This window comes from Telmatherina bonti (genome assembly GCF_933228915.1).
Source record: "Telmatherina bonti genome assembly, chromosome: 10".
NCBI classification, from domain to species: Eukaryota; Metazoa; Chordata; class Actinopteri; order Atheriniformes; family Telmatherinidae; genus Telmatherina; species Telmatherina bonti.
In genome coordinates this window covers 14,888,275-14,908,274 of record NC_136628.1, presented here as the reverse complement: position 1 = coordinate 14,908,274, position 20,000 = coordinate 14,888,275, and the positions used below count along the sequence as shown (strand labels likewise).

At 41.5% G+C, this 20,000-nt stretch overlaps 1 protein-coding gene across 1 annotated transcript in view; it reads left to right on the top strand.

Moving 5' to 3' along the window:
* rapgef6 (Rap guanine nucleotide exchange factor (GEF) 6) overlaps window positions 1–20,000 on the top strand; it is a gene marked incomplete at its 5' end in the record, with an annotated part of 156,692 nt that overhangs the window by 125,038 nt on the left and 11,654 nt on the right. The window contains 7 exons of the mRNA XM_079247887.1: window positions 1,439–1,596; window positions 7,031–7,271; window positions 10,268–10,435; window positions 10,600–10,815; window positions 13,606–13,817; window positions 14,317–14,440; window positions 15,407–15,430. Of these exons, the coding sequence (XP_079104013.1) occupies window positions 1,439–1,596; window positions 7,031–7,271; window positions 10,268–10,435; window positions 10,600–10,815; window positions 13,606–13,817; window positions 14,317–14,440; window positions 15,407–15,430 (1,143 nt within the window). The remainder of the gene's footprint in view (window positions 1–1,438; window positions 1,597–7,030; window positions 7,272–10,267; window positions 10,436–10,599; window positions 10,816–13,605; window positions 13,818–14,316; window positions 14,441–15,406; window positions 15,431–20,000) is intronic.

Here is a 20,000-nt window from a genome sequence, read left to right as displayed (position 1 = left end):
AGACCTGAACATGGTTGTGGACTGGTTCCTTGTGCAAATAAGACTGGCAGAAATGTCTAACAGAAATATTGTGTTATTATGAGCAGAAAGACTTGAGGCTGTCCACGGGACTTTGACTAACTACCAAATGAAGGGTATGAGGGAAACCAGTGTTCAGTCTTGCTTTGGTCAGGGTCTGAAAACTTTACATTTACACATCACACGTTATCATCTTCAGCTATTAATGCCTCCCCTGCCTTGACTTTCATTTGTCAAAGTGAATGTTCCACTGATCCATCCTATTTCTAACAATCCTTTAATGTAATCTGTTGATCACCGTGCTGCCCATATCTGTCACAGTTTCACCGTTTCCTGCTTTTTAAATCTCCCTTTGCCTTTGTCTCCTGTTTTTTGTTTTTTTTTCTTTTTTTTAACCACACTCACATGTATTTTATCCTATATCTTTCCTTTTCCTGCCTGATCTTCATTTGCCTGTACCTTCATCTCCTGTCTTCCTTTCTCCTCTTTGATCCATGGTGTCAGTATGTTACTTATCGCCTAGTGGTCTTATAGATTAGGGGCTTTGCTGCAGCCATGCATAGCTATATCAGCGGAAGCCCTGCATTATCCTGCACAGTGTGCAGGATACAACTAGAGGGCAGGCGCACAGACTAAAGGAAATTAACTAATAATCCTCAGGGGAAAAAAATGACTGAATGGGATAGAAACTTCCAAGAACATATTTGAATATGTTTGATATATATTTTTTTTTTACGACAATAAAAGCAATACAGCATTTAGGGCTTGGTTTGCAAACCCATATCCAATACCTGAACACTATGTGGGCTTCTCAGTCAAAAGAGTTCCCATTTCTGTCACATATATGCATTTATTATTATTTATTTAAACACTCTTGATGTGTTCATAAATGCTGGTGTTAGCGTTTCCCTAGTGAGGCAGTTGGAAAGGTCTTTGTCTGCTGCACACACAGTGATGCATTCCCAGTATCAGCCACGCAAAACTCCCCATGCAAATAAACCCTTCTGCAAAGTCGTGACAAAATATACCTGGATGATCTAAAACATTGAGTGTGCGTTTGCTTTGTGTCATCATGGGTAAATGTGTGTTTCTATCCATGAAAACAGTATTCCTGGTATTCCTCATGGATGAACATCAGCATCGCTGTCATATTTTAAAGGCATTGTGCAAAAGTGGACAAGCTTTTTTTTCCCCAGTGTTATGAGCAAGGAGTTTTAATATTTTGTCACTTTCTCATAAAGGAAGAGGAAAAAAATGTAAGAAATGTCCATTTTTGCAGAATGAAGGTTGAGAATTTCATGCCAGCGTTGCTTTGTCTCTAATTTAAAAAAAAAAAAAAAAGTTGCTTCTTTGTGTCTCCATGTCTTTGTTTTTCTCATCATACCCTTCATCTCTCTTTCTCCATCTATCACGTCTCTAGTGATGGTGGCATTGGTCAGTCTCAGGATGACAGCATCGTGGGAACCAAGCAGTGTCGTCACAGCGTGGCCATCATGCCCATCCCAGGCAATCTCTCATCCAGCAGCCCGGACCTGCTGCAGCCGGCAACCAGTGTCCTCGACTTTTCCAACCCTGCAGGTAAGAAACTGATGTGAACACGGTCGATAAAATTAAACTTCTGAGGAGACGGATCTTCCGTATTCCTTATGGAATACACGGGTTTTCCATATCTGGAGCGACGTTTTTCTCCCTGGAATAAGAAACCCTTTAGCAGCTTGAGTCAAAGTCAGGTCAGGAAAGCTGGGAATAAGCAAGTGACTTGCCGGTCAACATCACCTGTTATTTATGCACAAGTAGATCAGCTTATGAATGTAAATATGTATTTTATTAAATATAAATGTTTCATGGGTTTTAATATGACATGCAAGTCAGTTTTAACCTTATTCTGAGGTGCTATCCTGGCATTACTAAACAGTCTTCAGACCACATAAAAAACATGTTTTTTGGCATTTAGCAGCACAAATCCCTTTTTTTTTTTTTTTTTTTTAAATTGTTTAATTGGTTATTTAAGTTTGTTTCCACGTATATTCAGTAAAATAACTTCAAACACAATTCAGCCAACGCATTGAATCGCATATGAGGAATTCACTGCAGGTCGTTTGTCAGGAAAAATGAACTTTCATCACTCTGGCTCACAGCCGCTGACGACCTCGACCGTCACTGAGCGTTTCAGGTGTCTCCGTCACAGCTGAAGGCTTCTCCTCTGATGCTGTTTGTCACACTTGACCCGACTCTTCAGCCTCACTGAACGGCGAAGCCACTTGTGGAGCGAAGGACTCGGATGTTCCGCAAGCACTGAGAGACGTTGTGCAAACAGGCTGTCATGCTTAAGGACAGCAAATACTGCAACAAAGCCTTTCTCCTGATGCCTTTTCTCACATTTGAAATGCAAGAATTTTCCTAAAAACACTCACTTGTGCTGACATAGGACTCTCAGCTCACACAGACACACAAATATCTCAGGGATACCTTTTTTTCTTTTCTTTTCTTAAGTATGTCAGAGTTATTGCTGAATAGTATTCATCAGCAAAGGGCCTCCTGGACCATTAGAAGACATGTTTCATGCGCTTCTCTTTGAAAGGTTTTCTGAAACCACAATTATCTAAACTAACGCGGATGGCTCCCTGTGGATTTTTGGGATTTTTGTGTATGTTGAGAAAGGAGAACAAGAAAGACATACACACTCTTGGCTGTAAATCGCTTGTTCATGAACCTATACATCACCATCCAAAGTTAATCGCCCACTATTATATCAAGTTTCCTTTAGTCCTCTGCCCGTTAGGTTTAATAGTGAAGTAAAGAAACAAAGCCTTCTTTTCCAGATACTCTACAAAGCTTTCAGTACTCCTAACAAATCCCTGTAATTACATTAACATAGAAATCTGAAATGCAGAGGAAGCCTTTATGTAAAGTTTGCAGGAAACGCTTGCATTCTATGTGCTCACGTTTCTGTTTCTTTACTGTTTCTTCACTATTTTCCTGCTTTGCCTGCTTGTTTGATTAGCTGTAAGGCTGGTTTTCATCATAGTTATTCATTTGCAGAAAAACTTAATTGTCATTTGCATGCAGATGATGCTCTTTGTACACAGCAGGATATGTCTCTCATGTTGAGTCATTCTTTGCCAGTCTGGTTTTTCATGAGTAAATTAAGGCTGCAGTAGAAACTCTGTTGGTCTTCCCTTCTTTTCTTTCCTGTCATGAAGTTTCCTGCCACTGTGTCTGTTTATGCTCCTCCCACGCACTCTTTCTCATTCATAATTACTGTATTTTTTTCTTTTCTGCCCGCCAAGTGCTGGGACTATACTGTAAGTATAAATATCTTAAGTGCCACTGTTTGCACCCAGATGTCGCCTCCATCTTGTTATTTTCTTGTTTTAAACACAACAAATTAATGGCATCCTTAAGTTTTTGCATGTAGGCATCATAGTGTTTGTATGGTTTGCATGCCTTTTTTCAGACAGGAGTAATTAGTTTTCACTTTATAAACATTTACATTTAGGTTGAATTTGATCAGATTTGCCAATCAAAGGTGGAAACTGATATACCGCTTCAGGTGTTAGATGAAAATAATCACCCAAAAGTCAATCTTCTGAAAAGATAGAATACTTGTTCGAAGGATAAAGTCATGGGTGATTTAAATGCCTTCAGGCGAATTCGTTTCAATGATGAAAACTTTAAAAATCCATTCCTAACCTTCACAGGATGGTCAGAAATTAAAGCCGTGTTTTGACACTCAGGAGTTTTTATTTATTAGATTCAATCCGATGATGTTTAATTGCTAGTACTAAACTCTGGAGACCTCATGCTGCCATGCCCACCTGGATGTTTTCGTATGTGATTTATATCTTTAGCCTGCATGATGCAGTGATTTGGAAAAGATCTGGCAAGCTGCGGAGAAGGGGAGCAAGGAGAAGGAGACCGCATGCTAGTCAGAAGCCTGTGTTGTCTCTGTGCTGTGTTTGCAAAAAAATATGAGGGCGTTTTTTTTGTTTTTTTTTTTCCTTGTCTAGATACTCTCTTTGGCTTCATTTCATTTCTATATTCTCTAGTGTTAATAAAATTGAATGATCTTTTATTAAAGGTGATAATTGATTGGATGTTTGTCTGAGTGGGCATTGATTGTTCCCTTGTGCACCACTCAGGTCGCAGGATTAAACACGATTAGCCCCTCCAACCTCCAGGATATGATAGCCAGCTCTTCGTCTGAGGGTGTCCCACACATTACTCACAAATCACAGCTAATGAGGCACAAAGCATTTAGCTTCCAGCCGCCACATAAACGCAGAGCTGTTTCCTTCTACTGCAGCAGCACAGGGAGGAGGAGGGAAAGCTGCAGCGAATCCTTACACATCTGCAGCATCAAATAAAACGCCGTCATCATTTCACTGTTACATGAAGTGTGTATGCTAAGTGAGCTCTTATCCCACAAAGAAGCCACATAAAAATAGCTTATTCATTAACTTTAGATCATCAAACTACACACTGGATTAGCATTCAGTATACCCAAATGATGTTGATTCAGATGTATTAATTTAGGTTTTCTCTGATGAATCAACAGGACAGGTGTACAAACAGAAACCTTTTCACAAAAATGCACTAAGGTGTTTTTCTCCAAATACAAAACACCAGTATGATGTACTTAGCACACCATTATGACATAATCAATGGTAAACTGAGATATCTCCATCTGAATCCTCTGTATCCCATTAAACAAGCAGATGATTGAATATCAGCTTTACTCCAAGAATATTACTGGTTTCTAATACTACCAGCTACTGAGGTTGGAAAGTTACTTTCTCTTCATAATATTCATCCTTGTCCAATCTTTCCACCCTCAAGTAAACACAGCGAACCAAACAGGACATGCAAAGACACATGTAGCATGTCCACAGCAGCTTCATTTGTTTACCGGATTGTCTCCTCATTTTCCTCTTCATTTGTCTCCTCGCTGTGCTCATAGCTTGTTCTGTTAGGGCTCTTCTGCTGCCTCTGGCTAATGGACATTGCACTCTTCCATACTCAAACAGAGAGATATTTAATGCAGGTTTTCACTGAGGGGAATATTTCCATTATTTAAAGCTCATTCAGTGTTAGGCTTGTCTGCAGCTGCTCCACCATCAGCAGCTTCTTGAAACTGTCATTAACTTTCCAATTTTATTTAGCCTCAGATTAAATCTAATACGACTATGTACGTCACTTACTGATAGATTGTGAATAAGCAAAAAAAAAGAAAAGAAAAATGTTCATAATCAAATGAGTTAGAGAATTTGTTGTATTTAATATAAGAGTTTCATCAATAAGAACTGAAAGATGACAGGAGAATAAGTCATTTTAAGCAGAAACGTGATCATTTTATGGGGTTCAGAACAAACTAACAAGCTCAATTCAGTAAAACAAATTTAGTTGGGACTGATTTCTACCATTTCAGCTGTATGTGCCAACTTCTTGCATGCATGTTTTTCCTCGTTCTTTTCAATGCATTTGGACTTGTCAAGAATTTAACTCTATTTGAGGCGGTTTGTCAAACAATATGTGTGTTCAATGTTATTGATAAGTTATTTTTGATAACTTGAGTATAACAGGCATATTTTTTCTCTGTAAATTTAGGGTCCAAATGTTATACTCACAGGAAAGATACTGGGTGTATTTTGGGTGAAGAGATTATTTATCAGGTAGCTGGCAAGTCACTGGAAAAGTGCTTATTTTTGTGTGTATTGGCTGTGATTAGAGTGAGCCACACTGATCATTATACCTAAATAATCCAATATAAATCAAACTAGCTCTGCACAGTATTATTTGGATTGTTTTACACTTTTCTGTCAATGTTTGATGGAAGCAGAGCAAAGATTTAGAAACTTCACCCATTTCCAATAGAACAACGTTGCCGTTAGCCCAGGGCGTTTCTGGATGGCAGTGATGAAGGCAATAAGCCAAGATGTATTGCATCTGTGCTTATTATTGAATTATTGGTCCAATAATAAACTTGTTCTCTACATGAGATGCTGGAGTTTTGACCTCTTCAGATAGAGTGGGATAGCAAAAATATTTCAGTGGATATAATCAAATCTATTTGTTGTTCATGTTTTTAATGTTGAAAAATAATTTGAAAATTTGTTTGTGTGCTAGTAGCTGGAATTTATAACTTTTTTCTTTTTTTACATTTGGTGTATCTGTTGTGTAAAAATATTAGATTCATTCATTAGATATTATTGTTTACAAATAGTGTACTGTAGTTTTATGATAGCTGGAAAAAACCATTTAGCTGCTGCTAACTTACATCAAACAGCAGCTAGCTAACAGTCATTATTAGCTAACCGCTGTTAGCTAACAGGCAGTGTTAGCTAGCAGCAGCTATCCAACGGTTATTGTTGTGTAAGACACAGCTGCTCGTAGCAGATAAACCAAAACTTCATTGTTAGATTCTATTACTTAGAATCTTGTACTAAAACAGTAAAAGTGCTATTACAGTTCTCAACTAAAGAAGGATTGATCATAAGATGTCATAGAGATGCTGCAATTAGCAGGTGCGAGTCCTCATATCCATGTGCAGAAACAACATACACGTTCATAAAAGACCTAGTATACCTACCATTGGTAGACAAAGAAGTGGTTTCATTGATAATGACGATGATAATTTATTTGAATGTAATTAGCAAACAATAAATGTTAGCTGAATTAAAATTGTATTAATTTATTTTTGGGATGAGGGGTGGTGGTGGTGGTGGATGGTTGTTAATTTTGTGTAACGTTGACTCTGATTCTTTGCCAAGATAAAGTCTTGGCAAGTGCAATTTTTTACTGCTGAGATAATGGAAATTGAATATGGCAGACATAACTTTATAGCTCGGCACAGACCACTTCTTAAAATGATGTCATTATCCATTTATGCTCAGAAGGAAATATTTGTTTAAAAAAAAAAGCAGAAAATTGGTTAAAAATGATTGCCTCTGAGTCACTGGCTTCATTACATTTGAGTTACATTGACAGTATGTAATCTCTCTTCCACTTTCAGACATCCCAGACCAGGTTATCCGGGTTTTCAAAGCAGACCAGCAAAGCTGCTACATCATCATCAGCAAGGACACTACTGCCAAGGATGTTGTCAACCACACTGTCAATGAGTTTGGCCTCATTGCTTCACCCGAAACCTACTCCCTGTGTGAGGTATCAGTCAGCCCAGAAGGTGTAATAAAACAGCGCCGCCTGCCTGACCAGCTCTCCAAACTGGCTGATCGGATTCAGTTAAACGGCAGGTAAGCAACAGACATATGACGCCAGTGTGATATGTCTCACACTGGTGTTGGATATTGAATATGGAGAAAAATACAATATTTAATCAGATGGTAATTTAGTCAGGTAGATGAGCCAAGTGGTGCCAGATTTTAGAGCATTTCAACATTTGTATCTTACGGCAAAGAAACGGCAAAAAAAGGTAACTTTCATAAGCATAAGGGCAAAGACAAAGGAAAAAGTCCTGGATTTGCTCTGAAATCCGATCCACAGTGAGGAATCTTGGACAAAAGGCAGCTGAGAGTAAAACATAGGATATGGGAATTTGCAAAGACTCTTGACTCTTGTTGTGTTGAAGAATTGAACAACTTATCCATATCCTAAGACATTTGGGATTTTCCTTCTTTTACCATTTTCTTGCTTCAATTTCTAAAAGTTAACGCAGCCCTCTGAGTTTTGTTCAACTCTAGTCTCATAACCCTGGAGAAAAATGTCAAAAAATCTTTACACCACGGATCTAAACTTAAAGCCGTCTGCTTGACGTCAGATCTATCAAAAAGCCGATCATGTCGAGTACATTTTTATTATGGATTAAATTCTTGTAGAGGAAGGTTTCCTGTCCTGAGGATTCACCATGACTCACTTCATTCGTTTTAAATTGCTTGGCTGCACAGCTTGAATGAAAAACAGCAGGACTCCCTCAGAAGTCAGAACCACTGACCCAGCTCAGAGCACTGAAAAACTACATTAAAGTTATATGCTGTGTGTGGACATAGTTAATCATACTGAAAAAAAGACCATGCTGATGTACCTTGAAATGCTATACCACTGTTGGCTTATAGATGAATGCACCAGAACATCTCAGGCTTTAAATTCTCCACCACAAAATATTAAAAACTCTTTTAAATGTGTCATTAGGATGGCCTTAGATAAATTTACTCCATTTTTATAGTGTACTGTTACTCCTATTAGGCAAACTATATTATTAAATACAGAGTCAGCATAAATTTTTAGCCATAGTATCACTATTCCACTCCATGCTGATGTCGAAATATAGTAACTTTTTGCCCCAAAAAGCCCAAAATGGAAACCAAAATGAAGCCACTACAAGGTTTGGAGGGCTCAAACACACTTAGAAGCTTTTTTAAAAAACAAAAATTAAAAACCTTTCAGTGGATTCTTCCACTTTGTGGTTTTGATGTTTGTTTTTTTCTTCTTTAGTGAAAAAAAATGTACATGTTTGACGAATTCCCCTCTATGTTGAGTTAGTAGGACAAAGATAAACCCCAAAGCCAGCCATAAAATGACTCCTCCATCAGTTTTTCACAGTTTTCTCCCTTTCCCCTCATCTCCTTCGGTCCCACATCGGTCCCCTCCCAACTAGGCTAGCATGAATTTTTCATCTTCTGTCCGGGGCGGAGGCCTCTCCAGACAGCATGGCATGTCTGGTATTATTTATACGCACACTCACACAAGCCCACGCAAAGATATAGATACAATCACCTATACAAAGTCACGCATGTACAGGTCTTTAAATACTGTTTTAGCACATCTAAACACATTTAAATTTATGCAGACTCTGCTCAAATGCCTTTTAAATTCTTCCTGTGGGAGTCTCAGAGATACGTGGATCATGTTCTTTTGCATTTAGACACAATCCATCTCTCTGAAAGTGGAAGCTGGACTGTATTTGTTTTTACATAAATGCGCATACAGTGTACTGTCATCAGGATTTGCATATATGGTGTGCTCAGCAAAGCATTTGTTTATCAGAGACAGTTTGGAAATATATTTCTGCCTCACTGCTGCTGGTGATTGACAGAAGGTCTGGGAGGAGGCAGGCTGAGCCGACAGCAAAGCATGTTCACTGCCAAAGCACATATATATGCAGCGAGGGGATCCGAGACTTGTCTCACACACACATACACACACACTGCCAATGGCTATTTACAGTGGCTGGTTCTGGTGTGTTAGCCTAGTTCTATTTAGCAGCGCTTTGTTTATCATTAATTTAGATTCCTGTCACCCGGACTGCGTTCCTCACTTCTGTTATTCATGTTTTCTCGTCTCTTCATGAGCGTCTCCACATTCTGTCCTCTTCGTTTGAACTGTTCTCTCTGTTTTTTTGCTTCTTCTCATGCTGTGTCATGATTTTATTTCCTGCTTTTTGACGTCTCTCCTCCTTTCTCCTGTATGAGGACCACAAACGTGGATATACAAGCAAAGTGTTTTCTCTGCTTTCCTCGCATGAATCATGTTTTTCTTAAAGCTAAGTGCAGCTTGATCTCATCACTGCCTGTTGTTGCTCTTACGTCCAGCACTTATGGTGCTGTTTAGTTATTTTCATGCCAACACTTTCCTCCTGAGGTTTTCTCACTTTAAGCCTGATGTACTACTTTCCGACATGACCATATTAAAGCCCAATTAGACAGGAAGTTGGAGGCTTACATTAATAAACATAGCAGCATGTAACAGTGTCAGATATATGGCCTGCTGTTATAACAACTTTTGGAGTGCAGACATATGTCGTCGTTCTTTCCCTTCTTTTTCTGCAAGCTCTGTCTCTTCTTCATGCAAAGCATTATTTTATATCTCAGTATCATCACCATTTGATTGTTTTTACCCTTTCTGCATAACTTATCTTATGCAAGGGACAAAAATCTGCACTTTTTTTTTTTTTTAATATATGCAAAAGATTATAGCATGCAGGCTGAAAAGCACTGAATCATTTCCACCCACGTGTCTGCTGCAGCAGCCCATCTTAAAGTGTTTGAGGATGCTGCAGATGTAGTACCTGCTGTGCTAAAAATACATGAATATATCACTTTTAAGTTGGTCGAGGTCCCATGTTCTGTACTCTGTTCTGCTACTTGGGACTCAAAGGTTCAATAGCTACACCGCTTTTTTTTTATCATTCAGAGATTTTCTTCAGTTTGTCTTTGTTGACGCGGCAACAGTGCAATGCCTCTAATAAATAACAGTTTACTAATCTGCATCAATTCATCTTCTTTTCATCAAGGTACTACCTAAAGAACAACATGGAGACTGAAAAGTTGTGCTCAGATGAGGACGCCCAGGACCTGCTGAGAGAAAGTCAGATCTCTCTGCTGCAGCTCAGCACCATGGAGGTCGCTGCTCAGCTCTCCATGAGAGACTTTGAACTCTTCAGGAACATTGAGTCCACAGAGTACGTGCTTCATGATTGGAATGAACTCATTTTTACCATTCGTATAAATCTAAAGTGGTTTTTTTTTTTTTCATGCATCAAAACACCCAGAAGAATCAAAGAAGGAAACTTTCATAGATTCGGATGTTTTGTATAATTATTTCCATGTCTGTTTTGGCTGTCAGGTATGTCGATGACTTGTTCAAGCTGGACTCCTCCGCTGGGAGTGGAAATCTGAAACAGTTTGAGGAGGTGATAAACCAGGAGACCTTCTGGGTCGCCACAGAGATCCTGAAGGAGCCCAACACTCTAAAGAGGATGAAGACCATCAAGCACTTCATCAAGATTGCCCTGCACTGCAGAGAGTGCAAGAACTTCAACTCCATGTTTGCCATTATCAGGTGAATTCAGTGTAGAAACTCGCTGCATGTTGACAGGACTGTGGTGGGTTTAGAGAAAACATCCTTTTGCTACTTTATCTCAACATCTCTACTTCATTTGGCCCATTTGGGCATCAACATCAGCGCTTCCTATCATTCAAGCTTGTTCATGTTTTCAGCTCTGATTCTTAAGAAAAAACTGATCTCTGCAACCCTCAAGCTTTAAAAAAAAAAAAAAAAAAAAAAAAAGTCATCACAACAGTTTTATTTATTGTTTAGGATTGTTGAATCCCTCCGGTCTCTGTGGTTTGGTTTAGATGAGATTTAGAGATTAGGTGGAGAGAGGGTTTTTGTTATTGGAGCTAAAACCCACATGAAGAGATTTATGTTAGGGATGATCTGAGTTACACTCTAATGCACTTTTCTTTATATACATTTTTTAAGTATCCAAGATTTTTTGTTATTGTGTTTATTATAAATTATTTTATTCAGGAATATTGAGAGAAATGAAATAAAAAGCCACAGAATGAAAAATCCCTGTAGCATGTCAGATACTATGAGTTTACCATACAGTTTGCAATGTTTATGAAAATTCAAAACATGGGCCCTGTGTTTCATTTGGATGGGATAGAAATCCAGGGGCCGCCTTAGGGCGGTCACAATCTGAGTTTTTAATTTCCCTCAGGGCCACATGGAGCCTAGAGGCTGTTGTCCACTTTTCCAGCTTCGTAATCTGCAAATCTCTTCCCTTCTGTTTTGCATGTATCCTTTTTTTTCTTTCTTTTTAAATACCCATTTTCTTTCAGAGATAATGCCATTTCTATCCAGCGGTCTTCTCAGTCTTTGGTTAAATCAAACCTAGAAATAAATTCTGCAGCTGACTAACAGATTTTAATCCAATAATCTGGGAAAAAAAAAAAGAAACACATAAAAATTCTTTTTAAAAAAATTTACATTAAGCAGATGCTTAACCTTGAAACTATGAAATGACTCCACCTAAAGCCATAGAATTGAATAACGTTGTTACTGGTGATAACACATTTCTACCAGTTTTCTCAACAATATTCGCAGTTTAGCAAAGCAGAAATAAACTTTAAAAATAAAATCTAATTTATCAAAGGACTGTAAAAAATGTATTAAAAAATATAAATGAGGAAAAGCCTGAATGACTTGTTTACAGGAGAAATCGGCACCATATGAGAAAGATCAACTAAATGTGCTCCCACACTCAGGGCCGGATTAAAACACAACATTGTGAAAACTGTGAATGATAAAGTGTGCAACAACATTTCTAACATCTCTCAGCCAGTGGTACCAATAGCAACACACTGGACACTGTGGTGGAACTATCTTTTATCTGCATTTAGTTTCATGTCCAAATTCCTGCTGAATGTCCTATGTGGGCCCCGCTAGTCCCCAAATGAGCGTGGTCCCCTGGGCTCATGCCCATCATGCCCATTGGCTAATCCGGCCTTGTCCACACTCTCCCGTTATTATCCTGCCCCACAGTAATCCCAACTCCATGCTGGTTCATGCGACAGAATCCCAGTCCATGGAGTCATTATTTAAAAACAGCACCTGAGGCTCTGTAGCATATCTGGGTTGAGACTCCAATGTACGTGTAGCAGCAGTTTCCTAGTTCCCTTTCATACCAACATGAAAATATGATGACATGTTGGCAATACAAGCTGTAAATACGATGTATACTACTGGTTTTTAATGGGTTTCACCAGCAGAGCAACCAGTATCTTATATTCTTGCTGCCTCGTGGCCAGGACTCCCTTGAGAAAGAAGTTCTTCTCCTCAATGGGACTTTCCTGGTGAAATAAAGGTTAAAATTTTTATATATATATATATATATATATATATATATATATATATATATATATATATATATATATATATGATGCTGTGCACTATAATCTTTTCTTCTTTGCATCTGATAAAAAGAAGTTTAACTTCAACAGAGACAAATGGCCATTTCTTCAACGCTGTAATGTTTGTATTGTCTGTTTCATGAAGCAGATTTATTTAACTCTCTTTACGCATTTTTATTTAGAATAATTCAATTCAGCTTTATTTGTAAAGCGCCACTTAACAGCAGTCTCATCCAAGGGCGCTTTTATAAGATGCTACATAAATTATGCCTGATAGGTAAAGGTTAGTGCAACACTATTGTTCCTCTGCATCCAAAATCTGATTGATTCTGTCTGCTGATTTTTCTCAAAATAGCAACATTATTATTTATACGTTTTCTTTTTTTTTTATGCACATCTCTTATTGAGTAACAAGTAATCTGCTTGCTATGTTGGGCAGCACTTATGCTCACTCGCAGTCCAAGAAGCTCAGCAGTCTGGTGGTCCTTTGTTCGCTGCTGTAAAAGGCCCTTCAGAGCACAAGTGTGTGACCTCTGCGTCCCTTTACACTCCTCCTCGCAGCAGGATTTTGTCGCACATATGGCTCTCTGATGCATAACCTGTCTGGTGACAGGGGCACGGCTCCTGCTGTGTGTGTGTGTGTGTGTGTGTGTGTGTGAATTAAAAAGACAACCAAGCCAGGTTTCACACTGTTTAACCCGCTCGGTTAACTGTTGAAGACAAATGAGGGAAGATAGTTGAGAGAGAAAAGCATGAAAGTGCATTTAAGCCAGAAGCAAAAATACACTCTGGCATGGAAATCTTTCTTCTCTACCCTTGTTTCCCCTCACTGCCCCCTCATTTTTTACTCTCTTGTGTTCTCACCGTAACCCATTTATCTCTGCCTCTGCACCCCTCATCCTCCCGCTGCGCCTCTTCCCTCTCTCTCGCACAGCGGACTCAACTTGGCACCGGTGGCTCGGCTGCGGAGCTCGTGGGAGAAATTGCCCAGCAAGTATGAGAAGCTGTTCGGGGACCTGCAGGACGTCTTCGACCCATCCAGGAACATGGCCAAGTATCGCAATGTGCTCAACAGCCAAAGCATGCAGCCACCCATCATCCCGCTGTTCCCAGTCATCAAGAAGGACCTCACCTTCCTACATGAAGGTAGAAGACTTTTTCTTTTTTTTTTTTTTTTTTTTTTACAGAAGTCAGGATTGTTTTAACTAACTTCCACATCTTGAAGCTGTTACTGTTTGGTAATTCTGTTTATTTTTATGTCACCTACTTCCTCCGTATTGTGCGGAAGGTCAAACTGAAGCTCTCGGGAGATTTTTACTTCTGCTTAAGGCTTCCTCAGCCTTCCTTCTTAACATACAAGACTCAGGTCAAAACAACCCCAACACACTTCTCCAAGGCTTCAGTGTGAAATAGAAATATTGATAGTGGACACAGAAGGCTTACTGTGGAAGCTGCAAAAGCAAAAAAATATTAGGAGAGAAAATGTAAAAGACTTTGATCTGCAGAAACGACAAGAAAGAAATCGGAACAGAGATTTTTCACTTTGAAGAAAGCTGCTTTAAAGGCCTCAGAATATTTATCATTTACAGGCTGTTGACAGCTCAGCGCATGCCTAATAGTTGAGTCTTCTTATTTTGCCTTTCAGGCAACGACTCCAGCGTCGACGGCCTTGTAAACTTTGAGAAGCTGAGGATGATTGCCAAGGAGATAAGACACGTGGTGCGGATGACCTCCGCCAACATGGACCCTGCCCTCATGTTCAGACAGAGGTTGGTTGTTTACAACTATACGTCATCAGTATTTCTGCAGCCGCTTTAACAAATATTATCATATTAAAAGTGCTTATTATGCAGCGGAAACAGACACCAGTTAGTTTGCACAGTGTGACCAACTGTGGGGGTGTATCAAGTGCTTCAACATCTAAATTTCCTCCAAGCCTGTACGTCTCTGGAACCGTCTCTTCCTGCTTCCCATCAGTCAAATGGCAGCAAACCATTAGAATGAAAATGCTGAAATCTCAGTGTATCAAGGCAGATTTTAGGTTATAACAAACTTCAGCTCTAAAGAACAGAAATGTTGGCAAAAAGGGAACCACAGCTACCATACCTCCACCAGTCAACCTGGATCCTTCACCAATGGGATCAGGCTTACACTCATGGTCCGGTCCAATCAATTCCCGTTTGCTTCCCGGCCAGTTCATGACCCCCTCGGTCGTTTGGATTGCATCTCTTTGCTGGAATGCAACCTCCCGAGAACACAAGGCATGGACTGAAGGAAGCTGCAGGTGGAATTGATGCCGGCCGCAGTGTGTAGGTGGTATCATCCAGTTTTGTGTGTGTTTATCACAGTGTGTCACTGCTGCGGTGCATGACTGCCCCCTGCAGACACTCCCTTTATACTGCAGAGTCAAAGAGATACTCACACTGAAACTCCTGAAAGTGCTGCTTTTACACCGCACGCAAACACACACACACACACACACACCCAGGAAGTGTTTTCCTCAGAAACACAACAGTCCGTGACACTCCAGACTATTACACACACACACACACACACACACACACTGTTTAGGTTGATATGGGGAGATGTCCCATGTCTGGCGTTCCCTCATCTCCAATCATTTCCTGTTTGTTTGTGGTGGCATGAACTCTACATAGTCTTGTCTCCTCCTTCCCCCCCAAATCCTCGAACTTGTCTCTGAGTCACACTTCAATCTTCACGCCTCTTGCTTGCAGGAAGAAGAGGTGGAAGAGTTTAGGGTAAGTTTGTCCTGAGTACTCGTTTTACCCCGTTTTGGTTTGGACCGGCAGAAATCCCATCCAGCACGGCATCCCCACTGCCATAAACTCTGCATGTCTGCCCCCCGCCCCCCCCACCTTACTGTATCTGAGCGTGTGAGTGTTGTGTGTGTGGGTCTGCCTGTGCTGCTGTGTGATTAACCCTTCCATTTGCAGTGCCCATTTACATGAACCATACTGAAGTCCATTATTGACCCATTTACTGTCTGCTGTCCTCTTTAGGTTGGACGTATGAGTCATATAGTAGCTTTTTATGGCATGTTCATATTGGAAAATCTGGATTTAATCTAATTAAAGTTATTTATTCCAGTCCATGAGCAAAGCATAAAAACAAAAGACGGTCCATAAGTCCATGTGATGTGAAGAGGTTAGATTAAGTTAAATACAGAAACAGGCTGATGAGGTTAAATGTTCATTTAACGTCATTTGGGACTTTGACATCAGTGTGATTTTCAGCAGCAGGTTGAGCGGATTCATTGTCCATGACAAAGTTAAATTCTACATTTTTCTTTTCAAAATGTTTGCCCACGTTTGCTCAACACTGGAGGATAAAAGCCGAATCCTAAACATGGAAACAAGTGGTCTAAAGCTTTTCCCGTTTACAAGAGTTGTAAATAAGGAACCATTGCAGGGTCTTGTGTCATTACATTGTGGGATTTGTTTTTGCCGATTTCTCATCGTGCCGTTTTAGCCAAGTTTCCAAAAGATCCCAATCCCAGTTCTCACTTTTGCTCCTTCTGCTTGACCCTATCTGCCCGTTTTGCAGCACGGAGATGTTTCCCTTTGCTTTTGGAGGTCAGGGGTATAGTGGTAATCACACCCTTCACCCGGCTCATTCCAAGCCATTCATGTGCCGGGATGTTCACAACTAGTTGATCTCCAAAGGGAAAGCGGAAACCTACACTACCACCGAGAAGGAAAATCAGAGATATAAAGGACTTGGAAACGGACCATGAGACAGACCAGTTAGAGACAGACCGCTTAGAGACAGACCGCTTAGAGACAGACCGCTTAGAGACAGACCACTTAGAGACAGACCGCTTAGAGACAGACCACTTAGAGACAGACCACTTAGAGACAGACTGCTTAGAGACAGACCGCTTAGAGACAGACCGCTTAGAGACAGACCAGTTAGAGACAGACCGCTTAGAGACAGACCGCTTAGAGACAGACCGCTTAGAGACAGACCGCTTAGAGACAGACCAGTTAGAGACAGACCGCTTAGAGACAGACCAGTTAGAGACAGACCGCTTAGAGACAGACCGCTTAGAGACAGACTGCTTAGAGACAGACCAGTTAGAGACAGACCGCTTAGAGACAGACCGCTTAGAGACAGACCAGTTAGAGACAGACCGCTTAGAGACAGACCGCTTAGAGACAGACCGCTTAGAGACAGACCAGTTAGAGACAGACCGCTTAGAGACAGACCAGTTAGAGACAGACCGCTTAGAGACAGACCGCTTAGAGACAGACTGCTTAGAGACAGACCAGTTAGAGACAGACCAGTTAGAGACAGACCACTTAGAGACAGACCGCTTAGAGACAGACCGCTTAGAGACGGACCAGTTAGAGACAGACCGCTTAGAGACAGACCGCTTAGAGACAGACCAGTTAGAGACAGACCGCTTAGAGACAGACCGCTTAGAGACAGACCGCTTAGAGACAGACCAGTTAGAGACAGACCGCTTAGAGACAGACCGCTTAGAGACAGACCGCTTAGAGACGGACCAGTTAGAGACGGACCACTTAGAGACAGACCAGTTAGAGACAGACCGCTTAGAGACAGACCGCGTAGAGACAGACCACGTAGAGACAGACCGCGTAGAGACAGACCGCTTAGAGACAGACCGCTTAGAGACAGACCAGTTAGAGACAGACCGCTTAGAGACAGACCGCTTAGAGACAGACCAGTTAGAGACAGACCGCTTAGAGACGGACCGCTTAGAGACGGACCAGTTAGAGACAGACCGCTTAGAGACAGACCACGTAGAGACAGACCAGTTAGAGACAGACCGCTTAGAGACAGACCGCTTAGAGACGGACCAGTTAGAGACAGACCGCTTAGAGACAGACCAGTTAGAGACAGACCGCTTAGAGACAGACCGCTTAGAGACAGACCGCATAGAAACAGACCACGTAGAGACAGACCAGTTAGAGACAGACCGCTTAGAGACAGACCAGTTAGACAGACCACATAGAGACAGACCAGTTAGAGACAGACCGCATAGAGACAGACCAGTTAGAGACAGACCGCATAGAGACAGACCAGTTAGAGACAGACCAGTTAGAGACAAACCAGTTAGAGACAGACCAGTTAGAAACAGACCAGTTAGAGACAGACCACTTAGAGACAGACCAGTTAGGGACAGACCGCATAGAGACAGACCACTTAGAGACAGACCAGTTAGATAGACCACTTAGAGACAGACCAGTTAGAAACAGACCACTTAGAGACAGACCACTTAGAGACAGACCAGTTAGATAGACCACTTAGAGACAGACCAGTTAGAAACAGACCAGTTAGAGACAGACCAGTTAGAGACAGACCGCTTAGAGACAGACCGCTTAGAGACGGACCAGTTAGAGACAGACCAGTTAGAGACAGACCGCTTAGAGACAGACCGCTTAGAGACGGACCGCTTAGAGACGGACCGCTTAGAGACGGACCAGTTAGAGACAGACCACTTAGAGACAGACCGCTTAGAGACAGACCGCTTAGAGACAGACCAGTTAGAGACAGACCGCTTAGAGACAGACCAGTTAGAGACGGACCAGTTAGAGACAGACCACTTAGAGACAGACCAGTTAGAGACAGACCGCTTAGAGACAGACCGCTTAGAGACAGACCAGTTAGAGACAGACCGCTTAGAGACAGACCGCTTAGAGACGGACCAGTTAGAGACAGACCGCTTAGAGACAGACCACGTAGAGACAGACCAGTTAGAGACAGACCGCTTAGAGACAGACCGCTTAGAGACGGACCAGTTAGAGACAGACCACTTAGAGACAGACCGCTTAGAGACAGACCAGTTAGAGACAGACCGCTTAGAGACAGACCGCTTAGAGACAGACCACGTAGAGACAGACCAGTTAGAGACAGACCGCTTAGAGACAGACCAGTTAGACAGACCACATAGAGACAGACCAGTTAGAGACAGACCGCATAGAGACAGACCAGTTAGAGACAGACCGCATAGAGACAGACCAGTTAGAGACAGACCAGTTAGAGACAAACCAGTTAGAGACAGACCAGTTAGAAACAGACCAGTTAGAGACAGACCACTTAGAGACAGACCAGTTAGGGACAGACCGCATAGAGACAGACCACTTAGAGACAGACCAGTTAGATAGACCACTTAGAGACAGACCAGTTAGAAACAGACCAGTTAGAGACAGACCAGTTAGAGACAGACCGCTTAGAGACAGACCAGTTAGAGACAGACCGCTTAGAGACAGACCAGTTAGACAGACCGCTTAGAGACAGACCGCTTAGAGACAGACCAGTTAGAGACAGACCGCTTAGAGACAGACCGCTTAGAGACAGACCGCTTAGAGACAGACCAGTTAGAGACAAACCAGTTAGAGACAGACCAGTTAGAGACAAACCAGTTAGAGACAGACCAGTTAGAAACAGACCAGTTAGAGACAGACCACTTAGAGACAGACCAGTTAGAGACAGACCAGTTAGAGACAAACCAGTTAGAGACAAACCACTTAGAGACAGACCAGTTAGATAGACCACTTAGAGACAGACCAGTTAGGGACAGACCGCTTAGAGACAGACCATTTAGAGACAGACCGCTTAGAGACAGACCAGTTAGAGACAGACCGCTTAGAGACAGACCAGTTAGAGACAGACCGCTTAGAGACAGACCAGTTAGAGACAAACCAGTTAGAGACAGACCAGTTAGAGACAAACCAGTTAGAGACAGACCAGTTAGAGACAGACCAGTTAGAAACAGACCAGTTAGAGACAGACCACTTAGAGACAGACCAGTTAGGGACAGACCGCATAGAGACAGACCACTTAGAGACAGACCACTTAGAGACAGACCAGTTAGATAGACCACTTAGAGACAGACCAGTTAGATAGACCACTTAGAGACAGACCAGTTAGAGACAGACCAGTTAGAGACAGACCGCTTAGAGACAGACCAGTTAGAGACAGACCGCTTAGAGACAGACCGCTTAGAGACAGACCAGTTAGACAGACCGCTTAGAGACAGACCAGTTAGAGACAGACCGCTTAGAGACAGACCAGTTAGAGACAGACCAGTTAGAGACAGACCACTTAGAGACAGACCAGTTAGAGACAGACCAGTTAGAGACAGACCGCTTAGAGACAGACCAGTTAGAGACAGACCGCTTAGAGACAGACCGCTTAGAGACAGACCAGTTAGAGACAGACCAGTTAGAGACAAACCAGTTAGAGACAAACCAGTTAGAGACAAACCAGTTAGAGACAAACCAGTTAGAGACAGACCACATAGAGACAGACCAGTTAGAGACAGACCAGTTAGAGACAGACCAG